Raw genomic sequence first — 14,587 nt, 5'->3', positions numbered from 1 at the left:
GCCAGCAGTTTCTTTGGAAGAGTGACCTGAACGTGCTTGCAGGTAGACAAGCAGGTGCTGGGAAATGCCATCAGAGGCAGGGAGGGTGGAATTGCAGGTCATGGTGGGTTCCACTGGGAAAGTGGGAGGAAAAGATTTTGCTGATGTGTACTGGGAAAAAGAGGATGTGTGTGGAAGGGACATTCTGAGGTGTTGAGGCAGTGGAGACAGAGAGGGACAGAAAGAGTACAAGAGAGAGACACAGAGATTCTGGGGCAGGAAAGGCAGAGAGATAGAGATTGGTGGCTGTCACAAGAAATGTGAGTCCACCATTTGCTTAGAGATGCCTTCATCTGGTAATGAACCTTCATTATCCTCTGTCCAACTGAATCAGGCTTCCTTCACTCTGCTAAAGAGATGTTTAAATAGCCCAGCCTGGGGCTAAGGAGAAACTGCCTTGCAAGCTCCCTCCTGGTGGGGTCCAGAGGGCATTGCTTGTTTTAAGGACCAGGACTTTGTATCCAAAACCTGATCGTGCGCGTGCCAGCCAACTCTGGTTCTGGGAAGGCTCCCAGATCTTCCAGAAGAGACAAGGGGTTAAATGCTACCAACATTTTCAGAGAGAGCCAAGTAGGCTCCCAAAAAGGGATTTTATCGCTATTATTCACAAAAGCCTGCACAGCAGATCTTGGAGGAGTGCTTCCTCAGATGATTTCCAGGAGCATCTGCTGATTTGATGAAGAATCTGATGCCATCAAAGCACAAGCCAGTGATGACTCACTGCTCACTGTTGTTGCCGAGTGTTTGCTGAGTGCAGCAGCCCTTTCTGGCACAGTTCTCCCAACCTGGGACCAGAAGCCAGGCAGCACTGGGCGACATACAGCAGGGAGAGGTTTTGGCTTTGTTTCTTGGTTTTTACCTTCTGTCCTTGGCTTCCTGCTCTTCTCTCCTAGTGCCTGAAACCTTCACAAGGACATGGTTTGAGAGCAGTCGAGCCAGACACACACCCTGCCCTGTTATCTTGAGGGTTGTCCAAAGAAGGTCAGTTATGAAAGTAATGAAAGATGGAGCCTGTTGTTTTTTATTTTCTGAGACCTGAATCCTCAGGAATCACATCCCTCACGGCATAAGCAGAAAATTGACATACCGCAGAAGAGCGATTTCTTTCCATTGTGTTTTCAACTACATCCTTCTTCATCTTTTTTTTTATTGTGATACAGTTGATTTATGATATTATATTGGTTTGAGGTATACAGCATAGTGATTCAATATTTTTATAGATTACACTCCATTTAAAGTTATTACAGAGTGATGGCTATATTCCCCTGTGCCGTACAATATATCCTTGTTGCTTTTTATTTTATACATAGTAGTTTGTATCTCTTAATCCCATACCCCTGTCTTGTCCTCCCCACCTCCCTCTCCCTACCATTCTTCTTCATCTTACCTAGGATTCCAGGGCACTGACCTAGTCCTGCTCATTAGAGACAAGACCCTCATGTGGTCCCCGACTCAGGCAGAGCCCTCACTCCCAGTGCTCAGTCTTCAGCACCCCCTTTTCTTCCTAAACTTAGATATGTCTTGTTACGAAAGCCTCCCATGGTTCCATGGCCCACCAAGCCCCAACACACAACCACCAGCGTTTTCTCTTCCTCACGTCCTACCCCCGCTCCCTACGCTTGTCACCCTCTATCAACTCCCAGGCCTTTTCATTCCTGCCCCCACCAATCACTCCACTCCCTTCTGCTTCCCTTGCCATTGCCAGCTCCCCCATTCTTTCTTCTTCTCTCCTGCCCTCTGTCTCTTCACTTCTCTCCACTGACTTTTCCATCTTTATCCCTTCTCAGCCTATTAGCTATGACGTCTTCAAGCTGTTCATGAGGGCGTACCTGGAGGTGGACCTTCCACAGCCACTGAGCACACACCTCTTCCTGGCCTTCAGCCAGAAGCCCAGACAGGAGACCCCGGACCACCCAAAGGAGGGGGCCAGCAACAGCGAAGCCAGTGGCCCAGGTACATGGACCAGCATTCCCCAAGATGGAAGGGAGATTTTGCAGCTCTAACCCACTTGCCACAGGTTCAGCCTGCACTCCTAGATGGTCCTCTGTGCCTGGTAACTTCCCTATGGGGAAGAGGGGGTCACGGAGACCAGGGGACCAAGACTCCTGCCCTTTCAGGAAGCCCTGTCTGATGGATCTCTCACTAAGAGAAATAAAGAGGGCATAATTCCTGCTACTCAGGATCGGAGGAGAGGATGGGGAGAAGAGGAGGCACAGCCTAATGTATGGCAGGGGCGGGCGGGCCACCCACAAAAGCTGCCAGTCCCTGGAGAGCACATTCAGCTCTTGTGCCCAGGCTGGGACGAGCCCGGGAGAGTCACCGGAGGGGAAAGTTGTGGTTACTGTCTTTCTGAAGTTTGGGCTATAATGGGGGAGACACTACCAACCCCAATAAGTGAGCATGAACCCAGCTGACACCAGAGACATGGGCATAACCCAAGTGATCTAGACTTCGTGGGAAAGTCTCCTACCTGCCTCTCTAAAAACCTAGAGGGCATGGGCTGGTCACTACATCTTCTTTTTATTCCCCAGATTCCAACATACAGAATGCAGATAATGCTGCCAAAGCAGACGAGGCTTGTGCCCCTGATATGGGTAAGTCTTTGGGGGAGGAGTGAGCAGTACCTCATCCTTGGGGAAGGGGGAAAATCTAACCAGCAGTTTTGCCTCCATGTAATTGTATGCCTTTGAGCAGATCTTGTCTGCCTCCATCTCTGGGGCCCCTGACACTCAAATGTGTTGGGATTCTGAGGCTGGATGAAGGTTCTTGCTTCATTTGTCCCAAAACAGGGCGGGTCAGGACTTCGGACAGCTCATTACATGTTTACTTCTGAGGGGTCTGCCTAACCAAAGAGGGGAAAAGGAGAAAGTGTACGGTGGGGGGAGAGGGGGGCAGAGAAAGAGAGAGAGACAGAGAGCATATGGGAAGAAATGGCCGTAGGGCTGAGGTGGAGATGAGGCTACCAGTGAATGGCTGAAGGGGGTTAGGGAAAGAGGGTAAGAGTGTGCTCTGGTTGATTTCCCACGATATTTACATGCACTTGTTTGAACAAGTTGAGAGGAGCAAGAGGAAGCCAGCTAAGGTTGTTTTGAAGATCTATTTGCCAGGCACCTGCTTTATTGCATGTTTCACCTTAGCCTTTGTAATCACGCCACGTCACACCTGAGGAGCTGAGGCTTTAGGAGATTACATACCACTGTGCGAGCTGAGGAGCTGGGGATTCAACCCAGAATTGTCCATCCTCCAAGCTGCTGCTCTTTCCTGCACCAAGATAGGAAGCAGTGGTCTCTCTTGGGGTGCCTGGACTAAGGTTTGTCTCCACGTAAAGGCACCAGTTTGGTTAGGTCCTAGTGGAATGATCAAGGCTGCATTCCCAGTGGAGCCAACGTCATGATGCCTGGCTGTCCATGCACCCTCTCTTGGGTCGTGACTGATGTGGAAACTCCCCGGCACATTTATCAATGGGAGGCCATTCCTCTGTTGACAGGCTATTGACAGGCACAGTCCCAAGTGCAGAAGCTCCTAGTAAAACTGGAAAGAACAAAGATTATCCTCCTTGACCTCTGTTCTAAGATATAATACAAATTTCCTGGACACTATCAACCTAAGCTGGGTCAGGTAATAAGCATATTGGTTAAGAATCCGGACTTCAGAGACAGACTTCCTGGGTTTGACACCCAGCTCTGACAACACCTAGCTCTGAAACCTTGGGTATGTTTGAACAATGTCTCTGTGCCTCAGTTTCCCCATCTGTAACATGAGATGACAGTAAGTGAAAAAGGTTAAGTGAGTTATGTGTGTAAAATGTTTAGTATAGTGCCTGGAACAGAGTAAATGTTCAGTAAATATTAGCAATTATTATTCAGGCCACCCTCCAGAAGCACACCCTATTCTCAACTCATCATGTCTGCCAAGATCTCCTTCAGTCTGCACCCTCAGTCTCCAGTTGTGTCAGATGGGCATCGTCTTCTCATGGAAGGACTCTCAGGGACTGTCTCCCTCCCAGGTTGCTCTTGGAGCTTCACATACAAAGACTCAGAGAGACAGACCTTATTTCCTTTGCATTATTGTTTGGAAAAGATTGATGCACATTGGTGAATTCCAGCTCTTGGGATGTGCCCAGGGGATAAAGATGCAGTTTTATTGTATCTTTCAATATATATTATATACATACATACACACATGGCAGAATAGGTAAGAGATAATACAACTGAATGAGAACTAATTGTAACAGAGACTTAGGATGAGAGAATTTCTTCGAGTGGGTGATAGATGTAGTTCTCATCTTTTTTCCAGTCATTGCCAAAAGGGCAACTAGAGGATTATAGAGTTTTCAGTGTGTAACTGAAAGACTGATGAGATCAAAAATTCACTCTGAATGGAAAAGAAGAACATGGTTGGGAAAGGAGAATTGCCTCTGGACCATAAGCTCAGCAAAATCCAGACTTCTCATAGAGCTCCAGAAAGCAAGGATTAAGAGTACTGGTGCCTTACTGAGGCCTTCAGGGACAGCAGCAGGGCAAGACTGTGCAAAGTATAAGCTCACCCACCCCTCTGCCCAGCATCTCACCCAGGCGTGCTAGGTCTTGGGCACCTTGGTCAAATGGATTAAAGTCATAAATAAGTCTTAAATCTTATTTGGAATAGAGAGGGCATTTTATGACATAAATCATTCTCATGGTAGAAAGAAAAGGTTCAAACTGGAAGCTTTGAGATTATTCTAAACTCTCAGCAAAAAAATCAAAGAAAAGCATCTTTTTCTTTACCCAGATTCTTTACCCATAGATGTTCTTAGTCCAAGTATCTGGAACTTCAAGAGGAACCTGAGAGAAGTTACACTTCATTCCCTGAGGTTCCAAATTGTCTGGGCAGAGTTTGTTTCAGTGGCTGAAGTTTCCAAGGTACCAGACAAGGACTTAGTGGGGATCCTGTCATTATGTGATATTTGAGAAAAGATAATGAATGATGATAATAGACGTTGGCTGGCTTATTTGACCACCATGTTTATTTGCAATATCTGTATCATTTGGGGTCTCAGAACAACTTCCAGAGACTTGCTCCTGGAGAAGTGATTTATCATGCACTGTTTTCCCGTGCATGCAGAATATAAGTCTCTTGTGGTCCAGTCATGAAAGGGCAGTTATCTGACTGCTGGCCCAGGGAGGTGTACAGCATTTTTTCATCCTCTTTTGTAACTTGTGATGTTAAGTAGCAAATCCTTTTCCTGTTGGGCCACCTTCCATGAATGTCTTAATTAGATGCCCCTATTCGCCAAAAACAAGAATGTAGGGACAGGTGGACGCCACAGAGCAGGGCCTCTGCCAGCAAGGAAGAGCCAAGTTCTGGAATCACCTTAAATCAGGCCATCTGTTGAAAATTCCACCCTTTTCCTGTTGCCCAAGAAGAAGAAACTCTATTTTCATTTGATATGGCTGTTTATGCCTATCAGATCAAGCTCCAAGCTCAGATCTAGAACAACCCGCTTTAAGTTATTCATTCCCAGAGTCAGGTGGGGGCATGGTTGGGTCCATAGGCACAGCAGACAGGAGTTTCACTGAGTCCAGAGGTCGGCTCAGAGCCTTGAGCAACATGTCATTGTCAGGATGTCAGCTCAGGAAGGGCTGAAATCACCCTTCCCCGAATGCCCATGAAAAGATGGGATAAACAATGTGAACTTCATTCCCCTGGTTTTTATTTAGTTCCTCAGGCTGTTGAGATGGTTCAGCAGCTTGGACTATTGGAATCTCAAGGAAAGTCCCTCCATTTTTTTTTATTATTTTTTTCCAGTTTTAACAGTAACACATTGTATCAATAAAAAATTTTCTGAAGAGTACAGAAAAACTAAAGAAACAACAAAATCACCTAAATCTACCAATGTGATCACACACACACACACACCTATACATATGTATCCTTGTAGGGTTTTTTCCATAAATTTTTTACAGAACTGGAATCAGACTGTATATATATAATTTTGGATCCAGCTTTGTTTTTCACTTAGCATTATATTCACAAACGTTATTCATGTCATTCAAAACTTCTGGTAAACATCAATTTTAATGCAAGTCTGTCTTTTAACAGATGAAAAAACTGAGGTTGGGTGTGGGGAATAAGCATTCTTGTGCAAGATCACACACCATTTAGCACAAACCCAGTTTTCTGCCTCTAGCTTGGTGCTCTTTCCACACAGCCCAACTGAAAGGCAAGAAGTAATGCAGAGACTAAGAGAGAAGGTGGAACAAGTCAGCTCTGCCCAAGAACGCTCATTTAGAAGGGTATGTGATGTGACACTTGGGCAAAACCCCTGTGCTCTGGAAGAGGGTAGTCCCTGAGGGATGTGCTCGATGGGTGTGGGTTAGGGGTATTGCATGTAAGGCAGCATGAGCAGGTAGGACACCAGGGGGACTGTGTGCCACTCAGTCCCTCTGGGCCCCAGCATTTCGACTGCTGGACTGAACAGTAGACCTCAATGAGGACTAGAACAATGGCTCAAGATCCATTCAAAGCTCTGGTAACCAAAGGATCTTTGGAAAAGGCTGTCATAATGTTTTTTTAACTGAAGTATAGTTGATCTATAATTTTGTGTTAGGGGCTTCCCTGGTGGTGCAGTGGTTAAGACTCCGTGCTCCCAATTCAGGGGGCCCGGGTTCGATCCCTGGTCAGGGATGTAGATCCCACATGCATGCCGCCACTAAGAGTTCGCATGCCACAACTAAGACCCGTGCAACCAAATAAATAAATATTAAAAAAAAAAAAAAAAATATATATATATATATATAATATTGTGTTAGTTTCAGGTATACAGCGAAGTGATTCAGGTATATATTTTTTCAGATTATTTTCCATTATAGGTTATTACAAGATACTGGATATAGTTTCCTGTGCTATACAGTAAATCGTTGTTGCTTATCTATTTTATACATGGTAGTATGTATCTGTTAATCCCATACTCCTAATTTATTCCTCCCCCCACTCCCTTTCCCCTTTGGTAACCATCAGTTTGTTTTCTATGTCTGTGAGTCTGTTTCTGTTTTATAAATAAATTCATTTGTATTATTTTTTAGATTCCACAAATGAGTGATATCATGTAATATTTGTCTTTCTCTGTTGACTTACTTCACTTAGTATGATACTCTCTAGGTCCACCCACGTTGCTGCAAATAGTATTATTTCATTCTTTTTAATGGCTGAATAATAGTGCATTGTATATATATACAACACATCTTCTATCCATTCATCTGTCGATGGACACATAGGTTGCTTCCACGTCTTGGCTATTGTAAATAGTGTTGCTATGAACATTGAGGTGCATGTATCTTTTCAAATTAGAGTTTTCTTCTTTGCCCAGAAGTGGGATTGCTGTATCATATGGTAGCTCTAGTTTTAGTTTTTTAAGGAACCTCCATACTGTTTTCCATAGTGGCTGCACCAATTTACATTCCCACCAACAGTGTAGGAGGGTTCCCTTTTCTCCACACACTCTATAGCAATTATTTGTAGACTTTTTAATGATGGCTATTCTGACTGATGTGAGGTGATACCTCATTGTGATTTTGATTTGCATTTCTCTAATAATTAGTGATGTTGAGCTTCTTTTCATGTGCCTGTTGGCCATCTGTATGTCTTCTTTGGAGAAATGTCTGTTTAAGTCTTCTGTCCATTTTTTGATTGGGTTTTTTTACATTAAGTTTTATGAGCTGTTTGTATATTTTGGATATTAACCCCTTGTCAGTTGCATCATCTGCAAATATTTTCTCCCATTCTGTAGGTCATCTTTTCATTTTGTTGATGGTTTCCTTTGCTGTGCAAAAGCTTTTAAGTTTGATTAGGTACCATTTGTTTATTTTCGCTTTTACTTCTTTTGCCTTGGAAAAATGATCTAAGAAAATATTGCTATGATTTATGTCAGATAATGTTTTGCCTATGTTCTCTTCTAGGAGTTTTATGGTGTCATATTTATATTTAGGTCTTTAAACCATTTTGAGTTTACTTTTGTGTATGGTGTGAGGGTGTGTTCTAACTTCCCTGATTTACATGTGGCTGTCCAGCTTTCCCAACACCACTTGCTGAAGAGACTGTCTTATCTCCACTATATATTCTCCTTTGTCGAAGATTAATTAACCTCAAGTGTATGGGTTTATTTCTGGGCTCTCTATTCTGTTCCATTGATCTATATATCTGTTTTTGTGCAAATACCATGCTCTTTTGATTACTGTAGCTTTGTAGTATTATCTGAAGTCCGGGACAGTTATGCCTCCAGCTTTGCTCTTTTTCCTCAGGATTGCTTTGGCAATTCTGGATCTTTTGTGGTTCCGTATAAATTTTAGGATTATTTGTTCTAGTTCTGTGAAAAATGTCATGGGTAATTGGATAAGGATCATATTAAATCTATAGATTGCTTTAGGTAGTATGACCATTTTAACAATATTAATTCTTCCAATCCAAGAGCATAGGGTATCATTCCATTTCTTTGAATCATTTTCAACTTCCTTTATCAATGTTTTATAGTTCTCACCTCCTTGGTTAGGTTTATTCCTAGGTTTTTTGTTTTGTTTTGTTTTGTTTTTGATGCAATTTTAAACAGGATTTTTAAAATTTTTCTGATATTTCATTGCTAGTATAAAGAAATGCAACAGATTTCTGTATATTAATTTTGTATCCTGCTACCTTGCTGAATTCATTTATTAGTTCTAACAGTTTTTGCATGAAGTCTTTAGGGTACTCTATGTAGAGTATTATGTTATCTGCACATAATGACAATTTTGTTTTTTGGTTTTTTTGACAATTTTGTTTTAAAACAGCTTTGTTGAGGTACAATTGGCATAAAATGAATTGTACATGTTTAAAATGTACAATTAATAAGTTTTTATGTCTGTATACACCAATAAAATCAGCTCCATATCAATATAATGAAGATATTCATCAGCCTCAAGAGTTTCTTTTATCATCCGTTTCTCCCACCCTCCCTACCCACCCATCTCCATCTCCATACAGCCACTGATCTGCTTGTTGTCACTATAGGCCAGATTGCATTTTCTAGATTTTATATGAATAGATTGATACAGTATGTACTCTTTTCCACTTCTTTCACTCAGCATAATAATTTAAAAATTCATCCATGTTGTTGTGTGTATCAGTGATTAACATATTTTTATTTCTGATTAGTATTTCAGTATACAGGTAGATATTCCACAATTTGTTTATCCATTCATGTACTGATGGACATTTGGGTTGTTTCCAGTTTTTGGCTATTAAAAATAAAATATGAATATTCGTATACAAATCTTTGTACGGAGAGCTTTCATTCCTTTTGGGTAAAGACCTAGAGATAGAAATGTTTAGTAGGAGTATTATGTTGTCTTAATGACTTGACCTCTTTACCATTATGAAATGACTCTCTTTATCCCTAGTAATATTCTTTGCTTTGAAATTTACTTTATTATAATTATATTCATAGCTAATATAGCCACTCTGGTTAACTAGTGTTGCCATGGTATATCTTTTGTCATTGTTTTACTTTTAATGTATTTGTGTCTTTATATTTAAATTGACTTTCTTATAGGAAGCGTGTTGTTGGGTTTTATTTTTTAATCCAATCTGACAATATCTGCCTTTTAGTTAGAGTTTTAGAACATTTACATTTACTGTGATAATTGATATAGTTAGGTTTAAAACCACCATCTTGCTATTTGTTTTCTTTTTTCTGTTCTTTATTTCCCTTTTGCTCTTTTTCTGCCTTCTTTTAAGTCAATTGAATTTTTTTATGATTTCACTTTATCTCCTTTCTTATCTTAGTTGTGTTAACTATCACAGTCTACCTTCAAGTAGCAGAATTTCACTTTGCATATACTATAAGAAATTTACAACAACATACCTCCATTTCTCTTATCCAGGTCTTTGTGCTTTTTACTTCTACATTTTACTTCTACATGTTATAAACCACACAGCATGTTATTGTCATAGTTAACTATCTTTTTAAAAGATTTAATTAATAAGAGAAATATTCTTTATATTTATCTATTTATATTTATCAGTGCTCATCATTCTTGTGTATAAATTCAGGTTTCCATATAGTGTAATTCTAGTGAAAGGATTTCCTTTACCATTTCTTGTGACACAGCTCTATATGGTTTGTACATTTGAAAAATTCTTTATTTAGCCTTTTAATTCTACAGATATTTCACTGAGTAAAGAATTCTAATTTGACAGGTTTTTTTTTTTTCTTTTAGTTCTTTAAAGATGTTGTTCCACTGGCTACTAGCATACTTTGTTTCCAGTAAGAAAGCTATAGTCATTCTTATCTGGGTTTCTCTCTGTATCAGGTGTCTTTTTTTCTCTGTCCTCTTTTATGATTTTTATCACTGATTTTAATCAATTTGATTTTGGTGTTCCTTGGTATAGTTTTATATATATTTCTTATGTTTGGGGTTCATTGAGCATCTTGTAGCTGAGGTTCCATAGTTTTTATCAAATATCAACAAATTTGGGAAAATGTCAGCCATTATTTCTTTAATTTTTTTTCTGCTCCTGACTCTCCTCTTCTTCAGGTATTCCAATTATATGTTTATTTGACTACTTGAAGTTGTCCAACAGCTCACCGGTATGATACTCTTTTTTTTTTCTTTTTTTGTAGTCTTTTTGGATAGTTTCTGTAGCAATGCTTCAAATTCACTAATCTTTTCTTCTGCAATATCTAATCTGCTATTAATCCCATTCAGTATATTTGTAGTTTTCATTTAGCATATCATATCTAGACACTTGATGTGGGCATTTTTAAATATCTTTCATGTCTCTACTTAACATGTTCAATCTTTCTTCCAGCTACTTAGATGTATGGAATACAGTTATAATAACTATTTAAAACGTTTTGTCTATTATATCATCTCTATCATTTCTGGATCCATTTCAGTTGATTTTTCTCCTTATTATTGTTCACATTTTCTTCTTTTTTGCATACGTAGCAATATTTTATTGAATGCCAAACTGAAAATTTTACGTTGTTTGTACTGGATATTTTTGTATTCCTATAAATATTCTTGAGCTTTGTTTTGGGATACACTTAGGTTTACTTGGAAATAGTTTGACCTTTTTTTTTTTTAACATCTTTATTGGAGTATAATTGCTTTACATTGTTGTGTTTGTTGCTGCTGTATAACAGAGTGAATCAGCTATACGTATACATATATCCCCATATCCCCTCCCTATTGCGTCTCCCTCCCACCCGCCCTGTCCCCCCGTCTAGGTGTTCACAAAGCACCGAGCTGATCTCCCTGTGCTATGTGGCTGCTTCCCACTAGCTATCTATTTTACATTTGGTAGTGTATATATGTCCATGCGAGTCTGTCACTTCATCCCAGCTTACCCTTGCCCCATCCTGTGTCCTCAAGTCCATTCTCTACTTCTTCGTCTTTATTCCTGTTCTGCCCCTAGGTTCTTCAGAACCTTTTTTTTTTTTTTAACTTCAAACGTGGGTCATTTTAATTTTTTTACTTTTTTATTTTTTAATTTTTTAATATCTTTATTGGAGTATAATTGCTTTACAATGGTGTGTTAGTTTCTGCTTTATAACAAAGTGAGTCAGTTATACATATACATATGTCCCCATATCTCTTCCCTCTTGCATCTCCCTCCCTCCCACCCTCCCTATCCCACCCGTCTAGGTGGTCACAAAGCACCGAGCTGATCTCCCTGGGCTATGCGGCTGCTTCCCACTAGCTATCTATTTTCCGTTTGATAGTGTATATATGTCCATGCCGCTCTCTCACTTTGTCCCAGCTTACGCTTCCCCCTCCCCGTATCCTCAAGTCCATTCTCTAGTAGGTCTGCATCTTTATTTCCGTCTTGCCCCTAGGTTCTTCATGACCTTTTTTTTTTTTTTTAGATTCCATATATATGTGTTAACATATGGTATTTGTTTTTCTCTTTCTGACTTACTCCACTCTGTATGACAGACTCTAGGTCCATCCACCTCACTACAAATAACTCAATTTCACTTCTTTTTATGGCTGAGTAATATTCCATTGTATATATGTGCTGCATCTTCTTTATCCATTCATCTATCAGTGGACACTTAGGCTGCTTCCATGTCCTGCCTATTGTAAATAGTGCTGCAATGAACATTGTGGTACATGACTCTTTTTGAATTATGGTTTTCTCAGGGTATATGCCCAGTAGTGGGATCATTGGGTCATATGGTAGTTCTATTTTTAGTTTTTTAAGGAACCTCCGTACTGTTCTCCATAGTGGCTCTATCAGTTTACATTCCCACCAACAGTGCAAGAGGGTTCCCTTTTCTCAACACCCTCCCCAGCATTTATTGTTTGTAGATTTTTTGACGATGGCTATTCTGACCAGTGTGAGGTGATAACCTCATTGTAGTTTTGATTTGCATTTCTCTAATGATTAGTGATATGGAGTATCCTTTCATGTGTTTGTTGGCAATCTGTATACCTTCTCTGGAGAAATGTCTATTTAGATCTTCTGCCCATTTTTGGATTGGGTTGTTTGTTTTTTTGATATTGAGCGGCATGAGCTGCTTGTATATTTTGGAGATTAATCCTTTGTCAGTTGCTTCATTTACAAATATTTTCTCCCATTCTGAGGGTTGTCTTTTCATCTTGTTTATGGTTTCCTTTGCTGTGCAAAAACTTCTAAGTTTCATTACGTCCCATTTCTTTATTTTTGTTTTTATTTCCATTTCTCTAGGAGGTGGGTCAAAAAGTATCTTGCTGTGATTTATGTCATAGTGTTCTGCCTGTGTTTTCCCCTAAGAGTGTGATAGTGTCTGGCCTTACATTTAGGTCTTTAATCCATTTTGAGTTTATTTTTGTGTATGGTGTTAGGAAGTGTTCTGATTTCATTCTTTTACATGTAGTTGTCCAGTTTTCCCAGCACCACTTATTGAAGAGCCTGTCTTTTCTCCACTGTATATTCTTGCCTCCTTTATCAAAGATAAGGTGACCATATGTGCGTGGGTTGATCTCTAGGCTTTCTATCCTGCTCCATTGATCTATATTTCTGTTTTTGTGCCAGTACCATACTGTCTTGATTACTGTAGCTTTGTAGTATAGTCTGAAGTCAGGGAGCCTGATTCCTCCAGCTCCATTTTTCTTTCTCAAGATTGCTTTGGCTATTCGGGGTCTTTTGTGTTTCCATACAAATTGTGAAATGTTTTGTTCTAGTTCTGTGAAAAATGCCATTGGTAGTTTAATAGGGATTACATTGAATCTGTAGATTGCTTTGGGTAGTATAGTCATTTTCCCAATGTTGATTCTTCCAATCCAAGAACATGGTATATCTCTCCATCTGTTTGTATCATCTTTAATTTCTTTCATCAGTGTCTTATAGTTTTCTGCATACAGGTCTTTTGTCTCCTTAGGTAGGTTTACTCCTAGGTATTTTATTCTTTTCATTGCAGTGGTAAATGGAAGTGTTTCCTTAATTTCCCTTACAGATTTTTCATCATTAGTATATAGGAATGCAAGAGATTTCTGTGCATTAATTTTGTATCCTGCTACTTTACCAAATTCATTTATTAGCTCTAACAGTTTCCTGGTAGTGTCTTTAGGATTCTCTATGTATAGTATCATGTCATCTGCAAACAGTGACAGCTTTACTTCTTCTTTTCTGATTTGGATTCCTTTTATTTCTTTTTCTTCTCTGATTGCCGTGGCTAAAACTTCCAAAACTATGTTGCGTAATAGTGGTGAGAGTGGGCAACCTTGTCTTGTTCCTGATCTTAGTGGAAATGGTTTCAGTTTTTCACCATTGAGAACAATGTTGGCTGTGGGTTTGTCATATATGGCCTTTATTATGTTGAGGTAAGTTCCCTCTATGCCTACTTTCTGGATGGTTTTTATCATCAATGGGTGTTGAATTTTGTCGAAAGATTTTTCTGCATCTATTGAGATGATCATATGGTTTTTATTCTTTAATTTGTTAATATGGTGTATCACATTGATTGATTTGCATATATTGAAGAATCCTTGCATTCCTGGGTTAAACCCCACTTGATCATGGTGTATGACCCTTTTAATGTGCTGTTGGATTCTGTTTGCTAGTATTTTGTTGAGGATTTTTGCATCTATGTTCATCAGTGATATTGGCCTGTAGTTTTCTTTTTTTGTGATATCTTTGTCTGGTTTTGGTATCAGGGTGATGGTGGCCTCATAGAATGAGTTTGGGAGTGTTCCTCCCTCTGCTGTATTTTGGAAGAGTTTGAGAAGGTGTTAGCTCTTCTCTAAATGTTTGATGGAATTCGCCTGTGAAGCCATCTGGTCCTGGGATTTTGTTTGTTGGAAGATTTTTAATCACAGTTTCAATTTCAGTGCTTGTCATTGGTCTGTTTATATTTTCTGTTTCTTCCTGGTTCAGTCTCTGAAAGTTGTGCTTTTCTAAGAATTTGTCCATTTCTTCTAGGTTGTCCATTTTATTAGCATATAGTTGCTTATAGTAATCTCTCATGGTCCTTTGTATTTCTGCAGTGTCAGTTGTTACTTCTCCTTTTTCATTTCTAATTCTGTTGATTTGAGTCTTCTCCCTTTTTTTC

General features: G+C 39.7%; 1 protein-coding gene across 7 annotated transcripts in view; it reads left to right on the top strand.

Moving 5' to 3' along the window:
* DGKG (diacylglycerol kinase gamma) overlaps positions 1 to 14,587 on the top strand; it is a 203,295-nt gene that overhangs the window by 58,698 nt on the left and 130,010 nt on the right. For all 7 annotated transcript variants that reach the window (XM_057545820.1, XM_057545817.1, XM_057545819.1 and 4 more), the window contains 2 exons: positions 1,827 to 1,992; positions 2,571 to 2,633. In XM_057545820.1, coding sequence (XP_057401803.1) covers positions 1,827 to 1,992; positions 2,571 to 2,633 — 229 coding nt within the window. The remainder of the gene's footprint in view (positions 1 to 1,826; positions 1,993 to 2,570; positions 2,634 to 14,587) is intronic.

The sequence above is a fragment of the Balaenoptera acutorostrata genome, chromosome 4 (genome assembly GCF_949987535.1).
Source record: "Balaenoptera acutorostrata chromosome 4, mBalAcu1.1, whole genome shotgun sequence".
Taxonomy (NCBI): domain Eukaryota; kingdom Metazoa; phylum Chordata; class Mammalia; order Artiodactyla; family Balaenopteridae; genus Balaenoptera; species Balaenoptera acutorostrata.
Note: the sequence above shows the minus strand (reverse complement) of the source record. Positions and strands in the feature narration are given on the sequence as shown.